Raw genomic sequence first — 26807 nt, forward strand, 5'->3', positions numbered from 1 at the left:
CCAAGGAGAATACTGTTCTAGTCGCAGCCTGTCTGTCCTGTCACCCAAATTGAGCTATTGGCACCGTCCAGGAGCTCTGATCAGTACCTGAGGACTTGTAATGAATCTTGCTGAAAGTAAAAGGCTCCAAATGTAACTACAAATGTTAGAATGGGAGATTCAGTGAGCTCCATGTCCAGCACAGACCCGCACAAGCATACAGCAGGAGTCATTAATGTACCCAATGAAGAAGGGGCTAGATTTGCTGTTCAGCTCTAAAGACAAAAATAGTTTGACTTAGAATTCTACCTCCTCGTGAGCTGACCAAGAACACTTCTCTGGTGTCACCACAACCCGTCACGGATTTCTGTTTCTCATAATCCAAGGCCTTGCATGAAGTAGAAGACAGCTAACTTGCTAGCACTGAAAAAGCAACAGGGATATGAACACTGAAACTACTGAGAATATGTTTCAACTCACCCCCTTGGCAGGTGATTCCTCCACCCATTGAATCAGCCTAGCAAGCGATGGACGGAAAGAGAAACTGGTCCACAGCACTTCCAAGCATCAAGTGCTCGATACTGCGCTGTCCAACTGCTCATACTCAATACCTCGCACTTGTTTGCAGACTTACCTGTAGTTGTCACACTGCTCAGACAACCCCTCATTAGATACCGATTTTTAGTTGAAAGACCAGTCACAAAGAAATCTGTTAGTATTTCAATACTGTAGTTTTTTTTTTTTTTCCCCCTTGGCACAATACATTCATACAACAATACAGAACCTGAAGTGGTGTTTGAATGCATGCAGCTATTGACAAAATGCTATAAAGCATACAGTCTATCACATCATCATTCAACAGCATTTGTGCTTGCACAGATATCTAACAACAGCAAATAAATCTGACTAGCATTCAGCAGAGCATCATTAAGAACAGACCACTTTTAGGAAAACCAAACCGCAGTCATGCAAACACCATTAATCAGCTCTCTTCTTCCCTCTCTGTAACAGAAGCATCACAAATCATGAAGAGTAATATCTGGGATTTTCCACTGAGGTCGGGTCAGAAAGTGCCATGTTATAGAAATTCATTCCAGTCATGATCTTGCTGCATATAACTGAGTCAACACTTTCTGATAATTTTTCCAGTTACACTTATTTTCCAATATATGCTTCTAAACCAGTAACAAGACTGCATGGAAACATTCTTAAAGCACAAAACCTCATCCAAAGAGACAACTGTAGGAGCTGTGTTGATTGCTGGGTGTTTTGCTCTGTTTTTAAAGACAGACACAAAAAGATCCCCCTTAACAGAGACATTAGGAGAAGCTGTATGTTGATCTCTTTATTTCACTATGATGCCAATTCTTCTCAGTGATGGTGCATCTCACAGCCTAAGGAAAGGTGCACAGAGGGCAGTAAGTCCTATTCAGGACACACAAAAGCAATGGTAGATCTGAAAGACATTTTGTCCCTTCTCTCCATCTTCTTTTTACTTCAACAGATGCAGCAGAACAAACACCTTCTTGCTTACCTGGGGCTGCATTATGACCTTAACAACTGCTCCAGCACCTAGGAAAAGCTCATGAAGGCTCAGGTCTGTCATCCTATTTTACTGCTTTACAGTCCATTCCAGACAAATGCAACAGTTTGACAGACCTTCACTCCTCGCCCCCCGCCCCGACAATGAATGCAGAATTCAAAACAAGTCCTGATTTTCTCGAGGCAAGACTTATTTCCCCACAGTTTGCCTCGTTTGTTCTTAATTGCTAGTCTGACCTATAATGGCATCAGTTTTGCATACCTACATCCTGCTTCATAATGCCAAGTTGTATGCAAACTCTTCCACTCCATGCCACCAACAGGTGACACTGAGCAAGGCAGAACCAAGAGCAAGTTCACACCAAGCTTGAGCACCTCCATCTTCTTTTCACACACGTTGATACCGCTCAAGAAATCCAGTCATAGTAACACAACACACCGCCAGTTACTAAAGCTTTGTTTGGAAGGGATGACAGAAACAAGTGCACATACCAGGATATCAGCACAGACCAAAAACATAAGAGGCTTGTCTGCCCCCAGCTAGAAAGGACAGGCTGCTCCTGCAAAGAATAGTCTCTAATCATTTTAGCAACCGCAGTGTCAGTGAACAGCTGAGTCTGCATTGGTACTTTGGCTCCTCCAAAAGAGCCCTTTCAAGCAGAACTGTGATTCTGTGAACTCTTCGTAGACAGAAACCAGACAGGGTAAGAAGCTGTATGTTGTGTCGCAAGCCCACATAAAACGCACAGAGCACGAAGGCTGGGTTTCTGAACAGTTCCTGCTGAAGTTATAAGCCCATTTTATGACACTGCTGTGAAGCCATATTAAAAAGCTGGTACACAGATACAGCAAGATGTTCAGCCTCTGTTGCAAGCAGACAGAACCGTCTGAGTCTTCAACCCTCGTTTACTTTTAAGGATAAGAAAATCTCCTTCGGTTTGGGTCGCAAAACCAGAAGAGATGCAGGAGAAACGGCTGCTATCAAGTTAACAGCTGATGTCAGAACACAGACTCCATTTACCTAAATATGCCATTCTTGTTTTGCCACTACAGAATTTCAGAGTTTGGATGAAAAGCCAGCAGGCAGAAAAAAAATCTATCCATTTACCGGTAAGCTAAGCACATAAATGACAAAATATTACAGTTTGAAGGGACATCACCTCCTTCCAAGAAGTATTGTCGTCTTTACCACATGCTTAACTAGTACATAGCATACCAACTTGTTTTACTCTAAGCTGGCTTTACATTTCTGTAAAATATAGTGAAAAAATATAGTTACTGGAGTAATAGAGAATATAATATGAAGGGATGTTAGAGAATACTTCTGAGAAAGAAAAAGTTCAACAATTCAAAAGAAAATAAAAAGAAAAAGGTACTCCCAAGAAGGACCTTTGTCTTCAGCACAGCGAGCTGAGATAGAGGTAAAAATTCCTTTTCACTTCATAGCACAGGTAACATCCACCACTTTTTTGTTTGTTTTTAAAGAAAGTCAAAGTTAGAGAAGAGATATTCGTTTCCAGGGTTGTAATCCTAGTACTAATGTACTAATGAAAATGCTGCTCTCAAACATTTTCACATGGGCTCTGGAGTCTAGTAACCACACTTCCTTTTGCTAAAAGCCACTTCTCAAAAGAACAAGTAGAAAGATAATAGTAAAACTAAACTTAACGATGAAGAATTGAAGGATCATTTCAGTGAGTCAAGGGACTGTTGGAAGAAGTTTTAAAAGTGCTGCCAGTCTTGTATTTTGCTTGAGCATCACTGTTCCAGCTCCAGTTATCAAATCCTTGTAATGCTCAACCACAACAGCTCGCTCCTCTCTCAAGCTGCTGACTCTTCACGTAACAAGTCCTCTGTTTTTCTCTTGAGAACTGTTCCAGAAGAACAATAGGATCTCGCTAGGAAGATCATGGGCTGACCTTAGAAGTCAGCAAGATATACCACTGATGTCCTCCACCCAGTACAGAGTAACATTCTTCCCAGCCAGGGCCAACAGGGAATGCTTAAAAAGCTCACTTCTTTTCTCTGCCGACCAGAACGGTACCAGTCAACTACATTTCCATCACACTTCCAGCTGGAGAGCTGCCAGAGTTCCCACCAGTATTGTCCAGGCATGCATGTGCTGGCCCGGTCCAGCCTCTCCTCAAGCTGTATTTCAGCAGGTTGCTTCTTTACGCCTTGCGAACACCAGTCTTGTCTTTCCAGTGATTAAGTTCAAAAAGATCAGTACTAGGAGCACACCAGTGCAGTGGCAAATCTGAAAACGTACTGAATCCAAGCAAAGATGTATATCCCATAAGCTGGAATATCCTGGTTCCCAAAACTGTTTCTCAGTTTCACAGAATAGCTGACAGACCAGTCGCAGGGTGTGGGACAAGTTAGAACCTCAAGAAACCTCAAGAAGTCACCTTCTTTAGTCTGCTACTCAAAGCAGGGTCAGCGATGTGGCCAGGAGAGGTTACACAGGCTCTGTTCCTGCCATCCAGTCATGAAAGCTCTCTCACCTTTGTAGACAAAAGATTTCCAAGATTTCCAGTAAATTCAGGCCTCATGAATTCTTCTCACTGTAGGGTCACAGCTCTCTTGTGTACTTCTCAAATACCAGCTACTAGAGTTGTAAAATGACCAGTCCTCTTGGACTGTGTGGAATCTCAGTGCTTCTCACACTGCTGCCAGGAGCATCCCTGCTGCTCACATCTAATGTAAAAGAACCACTGTCCTGAAGTAAAGCTGATTGAAAACTTGCAACTTGTCAGAGGGCGAGGTGGAAGGGGAAGATGGAGTGGGGAGACCCATGTTCAAGTCACACAGGCACCAAGCAATAAGCACCATCCTATGTTACAGATATTGCTCACATTAGGAAAGCAAATAGGTTGTGTCTAAGTAGCCCTTTTGATCGAAGTGGCTTAAAACTAGTGTTTCGTATAAACACAACATGTTGTAGGGAGTCTTTCAAACCGTGGGCATGGGTTTAACAGCATTTTGAGCTCGATGGCTTGTCTTTCCCAACCACCCAAGCACTCATTCCCTCACTTTGGCTTGTGTTCTTCTGCAAAAAGAAGATTCATCACAGACTAAGCAAGTAAGTTTCAAGAATTAAGTTTCTTCCACATGTACTCTCAATCTGTTATGATGCTGACATACCTTTCCAAAGTTCTTGACACTTTGTTCCCCTTACTTTGTGCAAATGGTTGTGTATTAATGGGAAGTGACAGAAACCCCAAAGAAGTCAATTTACATTTCTGAAGTAAGGCCTGTGATTCAAGTCTTACTTTTAGTCCATTTCCAGACTGCATCTAGTCATAAGGGGACGATTAAAGCGTTGAAACAGAAGAAAAAAAGTTAATTCAATCTTGGTTTAAACCTATTTTGGGCAGTATATTTTTGAACTGAAACTAAGGCAACAAAATCCTGTGTATCAGCTTAATATTCATTCTCTACTCTATATTAGGAGCAACCAATTACCACAGGCTTGGTACCTTTGCAATTCTGACTCCAGTGTTGATTTCTGGCCCATATATCTGCTGCATGGAATAGCAAAACACACGATCTCTTCCTAATTCCAGTTCCAGACCAAGACTGGAGGGGAAGGATGGGGAGGCAAGAGGATGCTCTTTTAGGATAAGGCCAGGCCTCATATTTACATTTACTCAGCTGCACAGAGTAGAGAAGGTTGTTGTTGTTTTTTTCCCTCCATACATTTGTAAGCTTGTATGCACTAACCAAAGCAGCAAGCACCACTATAATTTTAAACATTAGGGAGAATGCTTTAAATTATTTCAGGGGAGGAGACAGAGTTAAATATAGAGAAATGCTATTCATTTTATGTACAGCTGGTTTCCACCCCCAGTTATGCATCTAGTTTTAGCAACCACAACACATCACAGTCCCTCCCAGCACAAGAAATTAGACCCCACACATTCTGGCCTTATCTCCTCACAGTCACCGACAGGGTACGAAGTATCCCTGGTGGCCACTGGAAATGAATCTGAAGTGATGAAGTTTCACAGCATATGCCAGATCTGTCACTTTGCTCTGAGAGAAGGTGAGGACTAGTGTTGAAGCAGCTTCAGCGTTCTTTCAGTCATACCTCAATTTATGCACATCAGAACTAGCGGAAAGGAAGAAGTCCTCTTCTGTATTGCTTCCCATTACACAATAGATGTGGGATACCTAGAACATGCCTCCCCCCTGTCATCTGCTTTCCTTTAAGTAACTGCTGAATGAAATCTCTGTCCAAATTTCCAATAAAGCAAGAAACAACTTCAAATAGATTCTGAAGCCCAGGAGGTTTCTAAATAACTAGCTCTAGTATGTTTTAAAGAAGGAGCAGAGCTGTTGAGAATATACGGCCTGATTTCTGCTGCTGGGCTGTAGGGAGTTCTGCACCACCTCCAAGCCAGCAGTACATGAGGGCCAAGCTCTATAAACACACATGGTAACACTAGCATCATGCTCCAAACCCTTGGTATGCTCAAGACACGTCAGATATCCACTTCTTTGTCAGCTCGGCGAGGACCTCTCCAAGATTTCCAGTGCAGTCTTTTACAGAACTGACAAGTAAATAAAGCTATCTTGTTACTAGCCACAAGCTCACCTCGATGTGCTGTTGAACTTCTTCAAAGCTTACATGGTGAGACTGCAAACTACTGGCTGAGAGAAGAGACACATCAAATTTCAAGAATGAAGTTACCTTACACTTCTTCCCACCTCACATGTGAAGAAAAATCTTGCTGTGCTAGAATGACCAACGTGGTCACACCCATTTGCCAACAGACAATAAATTTATGAGTTTTAGTGAGGAATCAAAAATATCATATGAAATGGGTTGATGATGGATAAGTTCTCATTTCGGGCCAACTTCTAGCCATGACTAGCCAAATGTTAGATCTTCAAACAGAATCTATAAATGGAGCACACAAAAATTTAAGCACAAGAGAACAAGCTTAAAGTCTTTTCAAAACTATGCCACAACTGTCAAGCTTGGTGGCCAAACACAATGACTCTTAGGTGATGGCTACAGCTGTTCCTTGTATTCCAATACAAGCAGATAGCAAATCTTAAACTGCTGAGCCACTACGGTGCCTAGAGACCACGCGCTGGTTTGCTAGGCTCAGTGACCTTCAATAGGCCAGAAATTTTTATTATGAACATCTCTTGCTGTACATGCTAATATACCTGGCCTAATATTTATCAGCATAATTATCATTGCTCTTTTTGCATTATTTGCAACTGTATACTTGGCGCCAGCAAACAACATGCCAGAGGCAACCTGGTAAAGGAAGAATGATTTTACAAGAACTGACTCACCACCAATGTGCTGTAGTGACTATTCAGATGAAGTTACATGTCTGTACAAAAAAACAGCCTCTCCAGTTACAAGGGAAACTGACACCCAAGGTCTTCTAAAGTAGGTGCAGGTTCATGGGAATACTGTTTTCCTCACACTCCCAGCATTTCTGCGATAGCCTGCAGCAAGACAGACCTACTGCTCCCAGCATGCCCATGGGGAGCTCCCAGTTAAGACAGATGCACTTGCTCTAGCTAGGCTGCCTGTCATGCACTTGCAATTCCACCACAATTCAGGCACAGACTTACTGCAGTACCTAGGGGGGAAAAAAAAAAAAAAAGCAGTGATATGCACAAAAGCATTTGCGCTTCTAGCACTGGCTGCACCCTTTCTGCATCCAAAGCACAAAATCCCTAGGTGTCAGCCAGTTAAAATTGCTCACTGCTCTTCTACTGCATAGCCAGGATGATATGTATAGAGACAGGATAATAAATACACAGAAAAAAAAAAAAGAAAGAAGAGGCAACAAATTTTCGTTTGGAATCCTCTCCAATATCCTTTGTTCTTGTTTAACCTCAAAAAAGCTCCTGTTGGTGCAATCCTCATATTTATTAAGGTCCCTCTGGATGGAGGCACTTGCTTAGTTTATGTTCACCTGCACAATTTTGCTGATGGTGAAGACGTATCAACAGCCAGGCTGGTGAACATGTTGAACAACACAGGAAAGACCATAAGACAACAGCCATCTGTGCTGTGAACCAAATGCTCTAAAGCATCTCTGGAAATCTCTTTCAGCTCTTCAAATCATGGACACACCTTTCTCCTGTTGCAGTCACCCACTCCTGGAGCATGTACACAAGCTGGTCTGATCAATTTGTTTTACACAGACCAGGCTTGCATGGGGAAGGACACGTTCCTTTCAGATTTGACAACATCCCGGAGACTTCAGCTTTTCATTTACATCTAGAAGCCCTTGTGGGACGTACTTAAATCTTCTGGTCTTCAAGGGGTACTGGCAGCATGCTGCTGTGCTGATTCAGGACTGACTCGAAGGAACACACATTGATACCTTCACTAGTCTCGAAGGTTGATATATCCTGCCTACAAGATCTAACGCAACCTGTTCCAGGACAACCATGCAAATAACTTCATGTAAGAAATGCATCAAGAACAGAATGGCACTCCTGCCTCCACAGACTCAAACATCTGCCTTTGATTGTCCTGAAAGAGCCTTAAGTAGCTTCTGAAGTTATCCCAAAGAGAAGAGAGGCACAGCATGCACTTTATCAATTGTGTTATGACTGTCTTCTGAAGTCTGCTCCCAGCACAGTGCTTGCTACGTAAGGGATACCAAACGACATGTTACTTCTCAGGGAAGGTGACTATTTTCAGAAATGCCACCCACCAAAATCTGTAGCAGTCTGAAATAAGAGGATGGATTTCTCTCTTCCTACCTGAAGCACATGCATGAAATGGGGACCAGAGCCCTAAGCAGGGGCTGAGGCTCCTGGCCCAGCACTAAGTGATGCCTGAGAAAGCAAAAGAAAAACAATGTGTACCTTCAAATTTCTGGCAGGACACAGAGCTGAGGTATTTCTAGGCCTCTAAGAAATCAAAGCACTGATGTACTGTCTGCTTATGTCAGCTTCCAAACCAATATCCAAGCTCAAGGGCCTTGCTTGCCTCAATCCTCCTTCACTCCCCATTCTGACACACAGAAAACACAGCTTCTAATCTGCAAAAAACAGCAGTGTTTTTTTTCCTGCCAACACCCTCTTTAAGGTGTACTTTTACACAGCCTTCTCCTCAGTGAGGATGCTTCTTCTCTTGGAAAAAGAAATAAATAAAAAGTACACATGCTTTGGGTAAGGTGGCTCCAAATTAGTTTGAGACTTGAACCGACCTTACAATTTAAATAAGCTGATTTTTATATGAAGGCATGTGCCATGTCAGGCACCTGGTACTCAAAAATCACGAGTTGAAGGTAAGAGGCTGCCTTTAAAGCCAAATGACAAATTAAAAAGGGCAACAGATGCAGTCTTATCTCATCCCTGTAGCTATCATTCCTTATCAGACCTTGAAAGGCTGACATCTCCATCTGAGTGATGATCTAAAATTGGATCCTCCTTCAAAGGTAAGCTTTATGAGGTCTGTGGTCCAACACATAGCTGTGTGTTGCCTTGATTTGGCATTTGACTGCAAATGTTGCATGTGGTCTGAAGAACTGATTAACTCCTTCTGAGAAGCAGAGATACTTCGAAGAGCTGACTTGACACATGCAGTTGTTGGGAGACAGTGGAAAGGCACCATCCCTTCCAGCTCACACGGCTGTGATAACAGTCTTAAAGGACTTTAATGGGGGGAAGAAAATCACCCAGATTTTCCCCGGTATACCCATACCCATGAATTTGGGGAACATTTCCTCCTCTCAGGTACAGGATTACCACAGAAAATAAGCAGAGCCTTCTGCATCATTTGACACCCAGTGCAGGCTGATGGGAGTACACATTCAGAAGAGGCCTATTTTTTTACCTCCACTAGCACTGCCTGGGAACAATGGATAACATCCAGAGCAGCCTGGATGTCACAGGCACCACCACTCTGGCCTGGCAGGGTCTCAACCTTCCACTGCTGGAATGTAGCAGAGCAAACCGTTGTTCCTCTGGGGAACTCTCTTAAGCACGAAGCATCTCCCAGGCCTGATCCAGGCAAAGACACTTGACATGTCAACGCAGTTAGCTTCGCCTGTTCTTGTGATGTGTCTCATAATCACAGCAAAAGAAGGCTCTAGACTGACACTAAGGGAAAAATAAGAATTGAAAGCATGCATAAGAAAGCAATGGAAACATCATACAACACGCTTGGACAGACAGCCCAGTCATTGCAAGGGGAAAAAAAAGGTTTTATACTGCTGTTCCAGAGAGAACTGAGTCTTTTCAGCTGTTAGCCCGGATGCAAGTCAGAACCTGGGGCAGCAGCTTTATAAGGAATCCCAGTCACAGTGATGGGGTTGCTTCTTCCTTCACCTCTTTGACTCCAATCTTTCTTCGCCTATTTCTTGCTAGGATGTGGTATACAGGTATTATTAGCAATGCCAGTATCTTCTTAACAGGTAACTTCTTTCTCTCTACTCCATCTTCTTTTCAGTATCCTTAGAAATCAGCATCTTCTCAGCTATCTGTACTTGTTTTCAGACACGCATGATAGCAGCCAGGCCAGGATCTCACTCCATCCAGGATACAGCATGTCGGACAGATCACAGGACCTCCTTCATACATTGTTTTTATACTGGGACATCCAATCCCCAAACAGAACAGGGACATGGCAAATATGCAACCACACTGCACACCAGAAACTGGATTCAGAAGGATTTTCTCTGAACCTCTGGCATAGACAGGGCAGAGGCTTAAAAGTATCAGCCCAGGCCAGCAGATGTGGACGGCTGCCAGGAGATAACAACTTGTTATAAACATGCATTCGTTCTCAGCATGCTTCTGCCTTCGCCTCAAGTCAAGCCTTTCCTCACCTTTACATAAAGATTGCTTTCTTCCAATCAATATAACTGCAAATCTGGGAAGGCAGTATTTTAGGTGGCACTACACAAAAGACACTTCAAGCTTGATTAAACCAAATTCTACCATGGAGTGCACAGAATCAGATGGACCATTTATTAAAATCGTTCACTTCCAGGCTTTTTCATTTTTTAAAAATTACAATCAGTTGAGAATTAATTGCTCAGAGCCAAACAATTCAAAAAAAAAGATGAAAACACCAATGCTGGTAAGCAAACAAGATTTTAATAGTATTCACAGATTGTTCCTCCACATATTAACTATTCTCTCCTGGAAAAAGGATCTTTGCATCCAACAGCCTCATCTCTCCCTTCTGATTAATCTTTCATAAAGGCCCAAAGCCAGAGCTGCCAATTGAAAAGGAAAGCACACAATCAACAAGGCACTAGAGTGATTTTTACCTCATGATGAGGATAAAAGGAACTGCTGAAGAAATCTGAGAAATGCAAAACAGATCTGCACAAACATATGTACTATTTCTGTTTCATAGCAGTTAATATCCACGTGAACCGCAATGCAATTAAATATGATGTGCAATTTTATTTTCTTACCTGTCATTATTCTCTGGGCTTCATACGGTTCCATATAGCCAGTGTTCTCCCCTTTTACCATTTTGTTCAACTCGCTTTTGGCATCAAACGGATCTGAATAGTCGTCTGCTATCAAGACCTGAAAGACAGGAAAGTAACTGTTACTAGAATCTCAAGTCAGACATCTAAACCAGAAGACAGTAACACCCTAGCAGATAAAAAACATTTCACATAGCTACACCCTATGCCATCTTTGAAGTACAACCTGAGTTCAGAGTATAAAATTGCTGAACTTCATTGACTATATGGTGCTGAAATAGAAACGTGCTTGTCCCTCCTCATCTCAAGGATCTCACAAGGGCAGGCGCTATGTCAGAAGTTTTACCATTTGCTGAAGACATGGAATAATGGGTAAGGACAAATTAGAAAGGTCTAATCACTTAGCACATTCGATCCAGTGCAACTCTTACCAAAGAAATTTGTTAATACTTGGCAAAAAAAGCACACTTCCACTTGCACAAACCCCATCCCCTGTTTTTAGCTTTATGAGACTCAACCCGAAGTACTGCTAACAATTTTATCTGCTGATAGGAATCAACCCTTCCTACTACTGATGGGTAGGAGATAATCTTGGTTTCTAAAAGCTAAGAAGGGGGCCAGGGCAAAGAAAAGAATCCTCATGTGAGAGTTACTGGAGAGCATAGAGATGTGATACAGGACAGGCGAAGGAGTCTGAAACAGAGAAAGCAGAGACAGGCTTCTGTCCCTCAGTATCAGAACCACCGCAGAACCATAAAACAATTCTGGTGGGATGGACCCTATCTGGTCCTTCACTCAACACAGGGAAAGCCTGAAGGATCCTGCCCTGAATGTCAACTCTGCTTCTGAGGGATTTTTAAATCATGTCTCTTTCTGTCCCATCATTCACTTTACGCCTTTAAGACCAGCACCAGTGGGACTGACAACAGACTGCTATTTCAACAGCTCCAATTTTGTTAACAAAGAAGTAGGAGCACATTGCCGCTGTAAGACTGAAGCTGCATCTGCTCTGTCTCTCCCTGCCAGAATAGCCCCACCAGACAGAGACAAAAAACACCACTCGCAAGCACATCCCAAAGGGACATTTTAGATGCATTCATTATCACTGACCACAAAGGCATGAATGTCAAAGCAAGGCTTAGCTATCCTACAGTTACAGGTTAACAGCTGGGATACCAAACTGTCTTGGATCGATATTTTAATTAAAAATCAAGGGTGTTTTCCTCCACTCAAAGTTGAAAGTGCTTGGAAATTTCATTTGACGAAACCACCAGACTGACAAGGATAACAGAGGGAGGAAAGAATAGTTCTTTCTCTCTCATAGGGACCAAAATGCTTGTCTCATTGTTGTGAAAAACAGCTAGCCCAAAAGAGAGAAGCCCCCTCCCCCAGCTCCGGCGACATATGCCCAAGCAGCAAATCAACTGCAATGTCAGAGACATGTCAGCGGCTGCACACACTTAAGACAAAGACAACAATGTGCATCACGCAGCACTAATTTCTCCTCGTCAAAAGGAGAGGTTTATCTCTAAAAGCCCTGCAGCTGAAATGCCCATCCATTTAGGCTTCTGATGCAACCCTGTCAAAAGCTGACGGATGGTAGCACGGGCTCCCTGTTGCTCTCCTATTACAAATGTCAACATGTAATTCTTGACGGTCCTTAGTATAACTACACTAAAACACGAAACACAGAACAGTCTTACATAGACAACTATTTGATATTTCTTCTTCCCCGTTTGCCAAAAATCTAATGGGAGGAAAATTACACAGACAAAATGCTGTCAAACAAGATAAAAATCAAGACTGATTTGCTTTAAGCATAATGGCAATGTAGTCAAGAGCTCAGAATATCTAACGTGAACACAAAGACTACAGAAACTAACCTGGTATTCAGAAGAGGTTTAACAAAACAAAACCCGCTAACACTTCAAAAATTTGTAAGAAGGTTCATATATCCACATTAATTCATTATTATATATATTATTATTAAATTATCCATGGATTTGTACCAGATCTGACTGCAGCTGGAAATAAACCCTGCTACCATATCCTCTGGTGTGAAAACCTCCCTAGTTTGGACAGGGAGCGCAAGCTCCTCTCATTCTGAGGAATAAGAGCATCAGAAGCACTAAGGAACTGTGTACAGGTCACCATAATTATGTTTTCAATTTGGTCACCGATCAGCTTTGTCAGATTGAGAAAACCTGCTCCCAAAATGGCCCCAAAAAACTCCCCTCAAAACCCACGAACATATCTCCAACCCACTTTTCAGAAGTCAGGCAGGCAGAAATAGCAGTCTGCTTCTCTCTCCTCGAGTTGTGTATCTGCATGTCCTTAGTAGGAGTAGCTCTACAGCTATCAGCTGTAAGAAAACTTCTCAGGTGACTGTTACAGTTTCCTTTTATACTAAAATTTACAAATTCTCTACCTACGTATAGCAGTCGGCTAATACAAACATTTGATTTCTTCTATACTCGTTGACAGCTACCAATTCTCCACTTCTTTCCAAAAGAAGCCTTCATTCAAAATGCCATGAAAACCTCAAATTAATATGCTTGTCAGTTCTATTATGACACACCCCATGTAAATTTCTAAACTCCTTTCCACAATCCCATTATGGAAGATCACCTCTACTATGCAAGTCTTTGTACTATCTCTACAGAAATGACTTTTACCTTACTAAGTGCATATTCCAAGCCTCTATGCATTATGCCTGTGCAAGCCCATAGTTAAGCAGCAGCCTGGTGTGCTAGGCTGACAACAAGCCCCAGCAGAGAGAACTTCCACTCTGTGAAACTCACCAACTGTGAATCTCAATGGCTGAGGTTTGAAGGGACTTCTGGAGGTCACCTGTTCCAACCCCTGCTCTAGCAGGGACACCTAGAGCAGGTTGTTCAGCACCATATCCGGATGGCATTTAAGTTCTCCAAGTAGAGAACTAGAACATCTAGTCCATAATTCATCAACTTCTTAAGAATCTTATAGGAGACAGTGTCAAAGGCCTTACTGAAGTCCAGGCAGGCAACACCCACTGTTCTTCCCTCATCCATCAGGTTTGTCATTTCATAGTAGAAGCTTATCAGGTTGACTAACCATCTGACTCTTGAGACAGACTTGCCAGAAAACATCTCTCCAGACCTACTGCCACTTGACCAGTTGGCACTTAACTACTAGATCATGCTCTACCAAAGGCAGCTTCAGAGAGACAATCCACGCTGCTAGCTCACTACCCATGTGAAAAAGCATCTCCATGCAACCTTCCTCTACGCGGCACACAGACCACTGACACAGTACACATTCAGGCAAGCTTCCAGCAGTCTTCTCTTCACTACGAGACACATAGATCAGCTGTCCAAGCAGAGGTCAGGTAACCAGCGTGATCCTTATCAATGCAATGAACAATGTCTTTTGATGAAAGGCAAGGTTCTGACTACAAGAGTTTTCTATGATACACAGAGCAAACCAGACATTGCTTCATACCAGTGAATATATATAAATACTCTGTCCTCACGACCATTTCTGCCAATCTTACCAAGCACAGGCTTACCAGTTTTACAAGCAAGTTCTGTTCACTAGCTGATATTCAGCAAGTATACGCCTTGCTGTTCAGTGGGGATCTGCAGACCGTGATCTGAATCACCTCCATGCCATGAGAAGATCCAACCTGGGAGCACCATGCTGTCCGTCACCTCTCCCACCATACACGTGTAGGAGTAGGCCTTTCCATATGGTAAACAAAGTGCCTCCATGTTCACCAGTGTTCATTAGCATTTCAGATGAGGATAATTGTGTCATGAGTTTTTCTACCAACAACCTTATAGGAGCTTCAACCTGCTGGGCAGCTGAACTCAACCACGTTGCTCTCTTACTCCCCTTCGTCAATGGAAGAAGGTGAGAATACATGATGGAAAGTGCTTGAGGGTTGAGATTAGGACGGGGAGATCAGTCACCAATTACCATCACAGGTAAAACAGACTCAGCATAGGTAGATTATTCTATTAGTAATAAGCAATAAATTAGATTAGACAAGTGAGAAACTAAAAGCAAACTAAACCCACCTTCCCCTGTATTGCTCCAGCACGGGTCCCCCACGGGTGGGCGGCAGCTCCCCCCAGACCCCCTGCTCCTGCGTGGGCTCCTGTCCACGGGCTGCAGCTCCGGCCCGGGGCCTGCTCCTGCGGGGGCTCTCCATGGGCCACAGGCGCCTCCTCCAGGCCACAGCCACCTGCTCCACCGGGGGCTCCTCCACGGGGGGGCTGCAGCATGGAGATCTGCTCCGTGTGGGACCCATGGGCTGCAGGGGGACAGCCTGCTCCACCAGGGGCCTCTCCCTGCACAGGCCGCAGGGGAACTGCTGCTGCCTGCCTGGAGCACCTCCTGCCCTCCTGCTGCACTCACCTGGGGGGCTGCAGGGCTGCTTCTCTCACACTTTTGCAATCCTCTCCCAGCTGCTGTTGCACAGCAGTTTTTTTTTCCCCTTCCTTCAATCTGCTCTCCCAGAGGCCCACCCAACATCACTCCCTGGCTCAGCTCAGGCCAGCAGCAGATCCCTTTTGGAGCCGTCTGGAGCTGGCTCTGCTCTGACATGGGGCAGCTGCTGGGCTCTGCTCACAGAGGCCACCCCTGCAGCTCCCTGACACCAGAACGCTTAAGCTCAATACAAAACTATCACCCACTGCCCAGCAAACTAGTCAGCCATTTGTTTTCTGTAATTCAGAGGCCAAGGCCAGCACAGGAGACCCTGGCCTGTGGCCTGCATGCACACATCCACATCTTGAGCTAAGTGCGCTTCCAAGACAAATGGATTAACTTGTCTGACTAGCTTCTAGAATGGTCCTTCATGTTAGCGACTGACAAATGGAGGACAGGAGAGAGAAGAGAATGGAAGACATCCATCATCTACCAATAACATCTCTCTCAGAAGTCTCAACTAGCCAGGACACTCAGGAGCTAATACTGTACCTAGACGCAGCAAAATGGAAACACACTGAGGTTCTGAAAGCAGCAGGCTAGACAGGGCATTCACACACAGGGTCTGACCTGACTGGGACATAGCTAATTTGCCTCTCCCCTTTGCTAAATCCAGACACATTTCACATGGGTCCCAGCTGTCAAAACGAATCACAGCTATTAGGAAACCTCCAGATGGCTTCAGGCAGCCATTCGGATTACAAATGTCTCAATTTGCTTCATTTGCCAGTACCTAAATTGCATGTTGTTCAGTGGCAGAACTATGAACTACAAAAAAGTTTTGATGGTTCTGCTCTAGATACACAATTAACAAGCAGAAAAAGATTGGGAAGTGAAAAGCTCCCCTTATTTTGACTAGAAATCTAGTGCATTTCAGTCTCACCATTACAGCTTAGTCTACCACCATGCAACAGAAGATGGACATTCCACCTCCTGAAAGCAAACATGCAATGGCAGTCAACAAAAAAAAATATGCCAAGCTGCAGCTCCTGTTGTTTGTGTTATCTACCTCTCTTTGTCTGAAAAACAGGTGATATAAGCTTAAAGTGAGTCACCCTATTGTCAGTATATATCTGGCCATGTAACTGTCAAATTTCCAGCTTTCCTCAAACACAGCAAGTCTTCGATCCTGTGTAGCTTCTGACATGTGGGATAAAATTTCCAAGCAACTAAAAAAAAAAACAACCACCACAACCAAACAAAAAAACATCCCATCAAACCAAAAGGACACTTTAAGCATAGGTTTAAATTGTTTTCAAAAGTGGTACTGTGCTGCTTAATGTCAAACAATTTTATTACAAATAATTTTGATACAGCAAATATAGTGCAAATAGTTACCCAAATTTACAAATAGCTTTTTTTTTTTTTAAATAGCTTTAGAGGATTCAGTAGCATTACCATTCCTACCATACATTCATATCAGGCCATCACAGAAACATATACAAGTAAGCTTTCCAGACTTCACCTGAGAGATCTGCAAGTACAAGAACCACCTACAGTCCAGGACAGGGCCTAGCTCAGAGCTGCGATTCAGGTTATTCTAACTTCTCTTCAGAGTTTGTTTCCTAACACAATAAGATCTATTGTGGAGATCAAAGCACACCTGTTACACTGTGCCACACAACGCTGCTGCTAACATCCGTTACACTTCACCTCAAGTGCCCAAGCTATTCTGTCATTAGTCACTACTTCCCACCAATAAAGATAAGACACTTTAAGCCAGAGTTATAAGAACTTGGTTTGGGTCATGAACATGATGAGACTCTTCTGAACAACGTCTGGTGGTCATGGTTTCACACTGATGGCCAAATAAACCACCACACTGCTCTCTCACCCCCGCCTCCTGAAAGTAAGGTGGGAGGGAGAGCGGAGAAAACATGCTGGGGGAAAAAAAAAGGCTTATGGGTTGAGATAAGGATAATTTAATTAAAGGAAAAGAAAAAAAGACAAGCAAGGCCGTGAGGAAGCAACGTGAGAAAGAACAATTATTCTCTATTCCCCATCAGCAAGTGATGTTCGGCCACGTCCCGGGAAGCAGGGCCTCAATACACACAGTGGTTGTTCAGGGGGACAGACATGTTTCACAATGAGAGCCCCACCTCTCCTTCCCCTTCCCCACCTCTTATTGCTGAGTGTGACACCACACTGTATGGAATATCCCTTTGGTCGGTTTAGGTCAGCTGCCCTGGTGACATCCCCTCCCCAACTCTTGCCCACCCCCAGCCTGCTGGCTCTGGGGGGTTGGAGGGAGTCTTGGTGCTGTGCCAGCACTGCTCAGTGATAGACAGCACACTGGTGTGATACCCGTGCTGTTCTAGCTACAGGTGCAGAGCAAAGCACTGTATGGGCTGCTGCAGGGAAAGTTAACTCAATTCCAGCCAGACCCAGTACACGTCTGTTTTGCTGCTCCACCACATTCTGCCCTGCAACATGCTCACACTGACCCTACTTCAGTGGAGGGAAGGGCACCACTTCTCCCAAGGGTTTTACCTGTGGAAACAAGACATGGGATGACCAAACAGAGGGGTTATGAAGTGCTACTGGAGAGGTGAGCAAAATCACTAAGTGTTGGGACTTTGAGCCCACCAGTTTGGGTGGCCAGCCTTCATACCCATACCCTTCATACCTGACCAGCCTCACCTGGGTCCTCCATCCATACACTGTGCTCACAGCTCCATTTCAGCTCAGGCTGAGGCCTTGTTCTCATCCTGAGTGGTGTTGTAGGTCCTGCCACCTCCAGCTCTTCCCAGCTGGACATCCTGGACATACCCAGGACCTGATACAACACTTCCCTGAGTCTGCTGGTCAGCAGACAGTGGAATCTGTTACTGTCACCAGCCTGGCCCTACATGCGAGGCTACCGCCTGGCCTGTGCCAGGGTTGCTAGAGTTAGAGCAAGAACTTTCTGTTCCACCTTTAAACCAATGCACACTGAAAAAAAAATTTATAAACCTAAAACCCTCAATAAAAACAGCCCCCCTTCCACCCTGCAAAACAGGTAGAAGCATTTCTGCGCACAGCTCACAGCAACCGATACTGAAACATGTGATTCATTTTGCAGGTATTCCTCTATTTCAACAGATGCTTGTTTTCAAAAAGCATCAATTTGAGCAGAACAGTTACTATCTCAGTGGCTGGGAAGTCTGAGTTTTTCTGGTGCAAAGAAGCTGCACTTGCTCTGAGCAATTGTATGTCCCCATCTTTCTGGAGACAGAGGCAGCTCCTTGTATCAGGAGGCACACTTTACTACCACACATTCTCTGCTGAAATTCAGATTTAATCTAGCAAAGCCATCTTTGCTTTTAAAATGGAAATACTGTTTGGAGTACAACAGCTTGGACTCAGAGACACTAGGGACTGGCCCCTCTGTCACTGAAAAGAAAGACCATGTATCTTAACAGTGCGAGCACAATAGAGTAAAATTGGGCTGAGTCACATGAACACATGAACCCTGTCATTACAGGGTCTGTGAAGCCTGTGTTCCAGATACCAAGCAGAAGACAGGCTTCAACATTGAAGCCACCTGGCCTGCTGTTTCAGAAACCGTACCAGGATTTGGCTTGGCATAACCCTCTCAATTACTGAATGGTGGACAGACTGTGAGGTGTATAACTGACACTCACATACTTCACTCTCCTACAGGTTTTTTCCAAACAGACGCAAACAACACCACCATACACACACACAAAAAAAAGTTCTGCTTTCAATCATTCAAATGGAGTAAACTACTTTTCCACTATTCCAATAAATGCTCTTGCATAGTAATCCATCTACATGCAGTTAATCTGATGTCATTCAGCTTTCTTTCCAAGGAAAATGAATCAGTCTTGCCTTTGGAAGAATGGCATATAGGGAAAGAAAACCACAGAAAATTTAAAGTCAAAATGCAGAAACATAGCCAGTAACATCTTAGAAAGAAATTATAAATTAGAATAGGCAAATGTCAGTCATATGAATCACCTTCCAGAGCCATTTAAGAGGTCCCTAACAGAAAGAGATGAAAAAACATAAACACGCAATATTGTTTTCTATCATGTAGATCTAGGAATACCTAATGTATGAGTACCTTCAAGCAAAAGAAACTCTGAAACATAAATAGAAGTGCACTGATATAAAATTAAATGAAACTTGTATTTGGCCTTCCTAGATCAGAGACAACAACAGGGAACACTCTCAGGAGTTCTCCCACACAGGCACTCCGGTAAAACTCAAAGGCAAAAGAAAATGAGCATGGCTCAGTTACCGGGTAAGTTGACAAATTTGTAACAATAGCACCAGCTAAGATGCCAATTAGCAAATACAAAATTGTTTTAAGAAGAAAAACTCAAAGTTAAGTATAAGATGAAATTCAGTTTTACCCCTCTAGTATGTATTAACTAAGATGCAAGCATTGCTATCTTTGTTCCTCTAGAGTCTTAAAAACACCATGTAAGACCTACATATGTTGTTATGCTACACACAAAAGGAGTTTTTGCATATGCAAAAACATGAACTGCATATAAAGCCACAGGAAGAAAACAAAGAACAAGCACAAATGCATAATTTTGCAGGTATCTATCTCACTAAAATCACATTTCTAAAAGGAACAAGAAAAAACACCAGAAACGACAACAAAAATGAGAACTTGCCATACTGAAGCACAACCCTTCTTTGAACTGAAAGAAGATACAAAAAAACTATCCTGGAAACAGCAACTTCAGCACAGAACTGTCTGTTAATTGACTTGCCACTAATATTGGCTATCCCAGTTAAGCACACATTATTCTGGAAAAATCCAAAAGGAACTATGACAAATAGCAATAATCAGAAAACAAAAGACCTCTTCTGCTAGCTGAATCTTTGGGAGAATTATTATGAAAGACCCTTTTGGGTAGAGATTCATTATTATTTTGTAATTAAATCTCCCCCCAGAAAAATGACAGGTTGCGTAGCCTTCCTTTCCCAGCTTTTGTGACTGGCAATTAAATCCACCAATATCACAGACAAGAACATGCAGCTGTCAGCAAAGATAGGGCAGGAGCTCTCACTTAAAGATGAGCACTCTGAAGTTGTGTCAGACAACACCACAGTTACTATGCTTAACACAACGTAATGAAAATTCTTCATCCTCTCTGAAAATCTAGTCACAAAAGACCAGTCACTTTGTATTACATGCCGTTTTGGTTTTTGTTTGTTTCTTCTTACAACCCTGAGAAATTTTTGACAAAGCCAAATTTCTCTCCCTGTCCCCAAGGGATCTCCAGGTCTCTCACATCACAAACACGCCCGAGGCAGATATTTCTGTAAACACAGTACTTTCATGTAATGCTTAGGCGCTACACATCAGAAAGGTCTCTGATGACGAAACCTAGATGAAGTTCAGCCTGCATACAGAAGAACTGCCAAGTTTCATCCAGATTTGTTTTCCAAACCAACGAAAACTTGCACTCCTGCCTTCTTCCATGAAGCCCCAAATTCCAGAACATGTTCAGGTAATTCTCCCTGTAGTTTCAGTAGTGCCTTCTTTCAAAATAAAGTTCAATGCATGTGCATGTTTCCCAGGTTTGTGAACTTTACATGGCTGAATTCCCACAAGAGCCAGCAGAGGGATCTCCACCATCCTGGTGGCATTAGATCAAGAATAGTAAAAGCAGGATTTTGCATATCTCACTAAGGAATTGGAAATTTAGGTCATGATACTAGCGGACTACTCCACAGATCGTACTGTGTACGGAGCCTTTCCTTCTACTCCTAAACTTGCGTGTTGGAAGGATGTCCCAGGTGTCATTCATAGCTTTGATTTCCAGAGGAGAATGTATTCTTCTCTAAAATGTAACTGAAGCTCAAATCTGGAAAAGTAGCTCCAAATTTTCTGAGAGAGGGTGGACTGGTGGTGAGGCAGAAAAAAAAATACAAAAAAAAAGGATTTAATAACATTTCAAGGGCTACTCACTCATGCGTAAGGCTTTGTTCTCACAAAAGACTGCTGTTTGCAGTTTACAAAGCTCAGGCAAATGCATTAACCTACACCTCACACTGACAGAACCCAACTGCTGACAGCCTGAGACAAACAATTCTCATCTTCTTGCCTCCCCATCTCCCTCCCTGTATGCCCTTGGCTGCCCAGGCAGTGACTGCAGTTCCCTGACACAGAATCAAGGAATGACTTGGGTTGGAAGCGACCTTAAAGATCGCCTTGTTCCAACCCCTCTGCCATGGGCAGAGATGCCACCCGCTGGATCAGTCTGCCCATATCCCACATGTGTCTAGCTCATGTGTGTCCCTCCTTCATATAGGGCAACACAGACCCAAAAGCTGCTGCTGCTGAAAGGTTAAAAAAGAGTTATACCTGCTTTCCCTTCAGTAGGGAAAGAGTCCTTCCTTGAGCCATCCACTCAGCTACTTTAAATTTGAAAATACACCTTCCAGCACCTGCCAACAGATCCAAGTTACAGAAGGATGGACAGACACAGCAGTTAATAGGCATTGTTCCTTCTGGAATACCAGGTTAAAAAAGTAAATAAACGTAGGATTTACCTCATGCACTGCTGTTAGCAGAAAGCTTTGTACAAAAGTTTTCTACACTTCAAGCATGATGCACAACTGCTCCAAAAATCACATCTTATATCTGTTTCCATGTTAATGGACTGCTTTACTGTAACACTTAAGGAAACAGTGAGACAGCCAGGAAGGCCTGGATGGCAGTCCCTTTGCTATCTATCACCAAAACCCATCATACACTGTTTCAGTTGCCAGGTTTCATATTACTTACGCTACTTGGACAGCAATGACTGGCATATGCTCAGTGATGGGATACAGTCACACTGACACAGGGCAGCAAAGGGAAGAAAAGAAACCATATCCCTTGTCAGGGGGTAGTGCTGACCACAGCTCTCCATGAATGTCTGGGAACCAGACACCAAGACCTTGCTAGGCAAGGGCACATACAAAGATGTTTAGACACAAAGTCTCTCCTCCCAGTACCGATCAGTGTCAGGGAACATGGGGAGCAAAGGAGCTTGTAAAGACGTAGAATAGGCATTTCTTCAGTGGTACAAGTAAATACAACGGCAAGCTCGCCACCACAAGCAGATCAGATCGTAAACCAGAAGTTTACTAGACAACTTGACAGTTAAAAAGAAACAGATTCACTTTTCTTCTTTCTAGACCTTCCTACTCATTAATCAGGCTAAAAGACATTTACCTAAGTTCCCGCACGTTCTTGTGTCTGCCTTCTCATTTAAAGGTCCCTTAAATCACACAAAATTGCCTAACCTTATTTTGCCTATAGGTTTCCCCTTCCACATATGCATTACATTAGAACAGTCCCAATGCTAACACCGCTTGCAAGTGTGCCTTAAGCTGGATGTGTAAATAACCGTAATGCAGACCTCTTTCCTTATCTGAGCAGTTTAAGGGAAGAACGCAGATAATATCTGTCCTGTCACACAACAGTAAGGAAGCTGCATTTATGGTGGCCCAAATGTAGAAACAGAGTTGTGCAATGATGCTGTCTCAGTACTTCAGTGTTAACAGGCAGACTTAACTAGCTCAGCTCCTGCACACACCCACGTGAAAACTCAGGGGACAACCTACAGAAGAAAGCACAATTCTTTCCTTCTTGCTGATCAGCAAGAGTGTTCAACCCTGCTTTAGTGTCCTCACAACATCATTCTCTCCCACTGACTCACCCAGCCGTGCCCAACTGTATACACATGCACTTGATCTGAACAAAGCCCTATTCACTCCTTTATGCTTTTGCAGAAGAAGGTATGCTTGTACACTTCAGAGACCACGTCAGACTAACTCCACATTCACCGACTGCAAAGGTTCAGCTGCAGAATGGGAAAGACACTCCAGCTTGACAGAGCTGTACCTTAGATCCCGCACTGCTGTCCTTACAGGAATGCACTATATTAACATTACAAAAGTCTGTTGGCAGCACTCAGGCTCCAGGGCAGTTTTTGAACATCAGACTTAAAACAAAAATAAAGGCTTAGGTTCTGTGAGATCTCTGAAGACAATTAAAATCAGAGTCAAAGCTCACTGTCCTGCTTTGCTCAAAGCAGGGGTCATGTGAAAGCTAGACCATGTTGTTCACGGTCTTGCCCACACAGGTTCTGAAGTGCTCCATAGCTGGAAGTTCTGCAGCCTCCTTCTAAGCAATATGTATGCATATAAAATAAGTAATAATTATAGCTATATAATACATACACTATTTATTTATGTATACCTATGTACATACATATTATGCAAATATCATAACATTACATTCAATATATGTAACAGGAAAGCCTACATTTGAGGCAAAACAAACGAAGAAGATGAGTGTAATTGGTAGACTCCAGCAGCAGTTTGAGATCAGACAGGAGCTGTGTACACCGGAGGATGTTACTAAGCATGCATTTGGATTCCGTTCAGTTATTACAGTCCCCATTAAGACGGAAGACATGAAAGTGCTATATTGATGGACTGCTCTGGACGTTTGCCCTGATCCCTGCTCTGCACTCATTCAATTTAGAAGAAAGCCTCACTAAGCAATACATAGTATCCACCACGTATTTTTCAGTTCTATTTGAAGCTGGAACTTGTAAAGCAACAAATTTCGCTTTTGGCATGCTGTTTTCACTGCCTCCTTTTGTTCTCCATGCAAACTCCAATACTGCATTATTTTTAAGCAGATTTTTTTTCCTTCACCATCTGATAGCTACGTTTAGCCTTATGCAGATTGTTACTACCGTTTGAGGTTAAACTGCATACCTCTTCTTTGTCTCCTACATTTATTAGCTTTATCAGTCTGAAGACTAATTAGAATTGCTGGCTCAACATGAAAATGCAATGACAAAAGTGTAACCATAGGGACAGGTCTCAAAACTACTGTTAATATTATCCATTCCTCTGATACGCGTGGTAAGCTAATGCTTGGTCACAGAGGCAAGTTGAACTTTTACAGGGAATGCTTCAGGGCCTCCCCTGTCTGACACAAAAACATACAGAGACCGGGAGAACACAAACTGCATCTGCAGCACGCAGCTTTTTTCTTCTGTCCCCATGCACTGTCAGCTGCTGGAACCAGGTCAAAGTCATCACACCAGCAGAGGCATATAAAAGCAATGAATTTCTTCCCTCTTTCCCCCAGCTGGCTTTTCAGCGTACATCCTCACAGCAATCCCCAGATAGGAAAATTAAGAGGTGAATTTATGCAGAACCAGTACGAAGAAAACCAACTGTGAAACACATACTGCAAGCTGGTAAAGGGCAGGCCTGTGCTAGGACCTGGAAGGCTGCTGCACACGGTAATGCCCTTCCAGGGACACCCTTGCAGCCCACCTCACCTCCCAGGGACAGGGCTCCGACCCGCTGAGTCACAGCAGCACGATGCAGCTCCTCTGTCTGCACCAGGGAGGAAGAGGTGTGCCCTCCTGCTTGCTCACAGAAGCCCAGGTGTGTAGCTCCAGGGTATCACCTTGCCAAGAGAATCACAGCCAGCATCCTGCTGCGCTGTTCTGCCCGCTGTTCTGCGCACAGCTAGCCCCTTCTGAACACAGGCTGTTCCAGTCTCGCCTCCAGCTGCCATCACAAACAGCTCTTGTCCCTTTCTTCCCTCCCTTCAGCATCAGGAGCATGTGGACTCCTCCAACACACTAGATGCTCTAGCTTCAGAGTGGCAGGAGACCCTGAACAGGCTTTCCAGCCGCAAAAGAGCCACCCTGCAGTGCTATACTACATCTAGATGATCAGCACAACCTGAGTACATCAAGCCAGCAGCAGCTGCCTTTCACCACAAAGCTTCTCCATACTTTGTGCCAAAGAGCGAACAATCATTCCTTCCGCAACTTTCCCAATATCGCAATGATGGTGGCAAACTCTGTATAATTAGCTTGCTCCCTCACAGCTCAGGGCTCAATGAGTTGCATTACACTGGGTGGAAAATCACTCTCCAGTCTGGTTGGCTTTACTCAAGCGTGTTTCATGGAGCAGACATACCTCAGAGCTCAGAACTCAGTCCACAGAAAACCAAGGAAAAGCAATCTTAAGATGAACCTCACAGACTGATGAGCCAGGGTCCCTACATCACAGCTCAGGACTCAAACTCAAATTCCACCCAGATTTGACGTCTCCCTCCTCTACACTGTAGATCACGGTCTTGTTCCCCACGCCTTAGCAGCGGTTAGAATGACTTCAGCATTTAGCAGGTGTGTATACCCCCAAGAGCGCTCAAAGGTACACGTGGTGAGACCCTCTGCTGACCTAAACTGGTAAGGGTAAGTGACTTACCCAACTCCAGACAAAAGCAGTAAGTACAAGTTTCCAGCTGTGCCCGCTCACAGCGTAACATGTGCCGTCCAGATCCTCTTTATGGAATGGGATCACCCTGTTCCATTCAAATGGGGTGCATCAACCTGAAACAGGACATGCTCCAAAAGGCAACATGGCTAGTTCTCTGGGTCAGAATAATTAGGTGGCAGAATTTACTCATGAGCAAAGAGGTCTCACAACCTCAATACGTGATAAACATTTGGTTTGAGAAACCACTAACTGTAGCTCTTTGAGAGCTGGACCAGAGGGGCTGCCCAGCGCAGGAGATGTCCTGATTTCTGTGTCACGACATGTGAGACCAGTGTGCAGTGTGGCTTTGGCTACTAGTCTCTCTGGGGTAAGAGATCTAACCAACCTGAGATTTAGCAATTTACAATTTAGCAATTTAGCAATTCACGTTTTTCATATTTGTTATCTGATCGCGCTCTTTCCTTATTGCTGGCAAAACTAATCTTTTATTTCTACAATAAGTTGTTGCAAAGCTGGTGTTGCCCCACATATTTCTTTGTTTGGTATCCACAAAACCCTTGTTATATAGCAGCATGGTGACAGCAAATCCAACTCAACAGCACCCACGTCCACTCCAATATTTTCTGTCACCCTAAAAAGCCCTTTTAGCAACACCCATGCACTTCAGTGAGTCCAAACTTTAAGACTCATCCATTCACCTTTCAATATACCACGGTGACAAACAGGCCAGTTCAGTCACCCATGGGTCTGCAGAGCATGGTGTTACACACAGCACTCGGGAGCTGCAGCGCACAGCCAGAGACCTCTCCGAGCCCCCCCAGCTTCCCCTGTCTGAGCTTCATGACAAGAGTGTGGGAGGGAAAAACAAAAAGCATTTGTCTAATTTCTCGGGGACAACTTGTTTTTCCCCGCACTGAACACAATGAGCGCCTTGGTCACTTTCCACCTTTCTACCACGACCTAGGAGCGTTTGGCAGCTCACAGTTTCTCTCATGTTGTAGCTTCTGACTCTCAACCATCTTGAAGTCATTTATCTCTTCCTCCCATTAGGAAAATTTATTCCAGGATTTAGTGAATCACTCAGCTCACCTTCTTCACTGCTGCTGCAGTCTCAGT

General features: G+C 43.7%; 1 protein-coding gene across 1 annotated transcript in view; it reads right to left on the reverse strand.

Moving 5' to 3' along the window:
• SHB (SH2 domain containing adaptor protein B) overlaps nucleotides 1–26807 on the reverse strand; it is a 79551-nt gene that overhangs the window by 44527 nt on the left and 8217 nt on the right. Inside the window, 1 exon segment of the mRNA XM_080574865.1 lies at nucleotides 10935–11052. Coding sequence (XP_080430991.1) covers nucleotides 10935–11052 — 118 coding nt within the window.

The sequence above is a fragment of the Anser brachyrhynchus genome (assembly GCF_964034855.1).
Source record: "Anser brachyrhynchus genome assembly, chromosome: Z".
NCBI lineage: Eukaryota > Metazoa > Chordata > Aves > Anseriformes > Anatidae > Anser > Anser brachyrhynchus.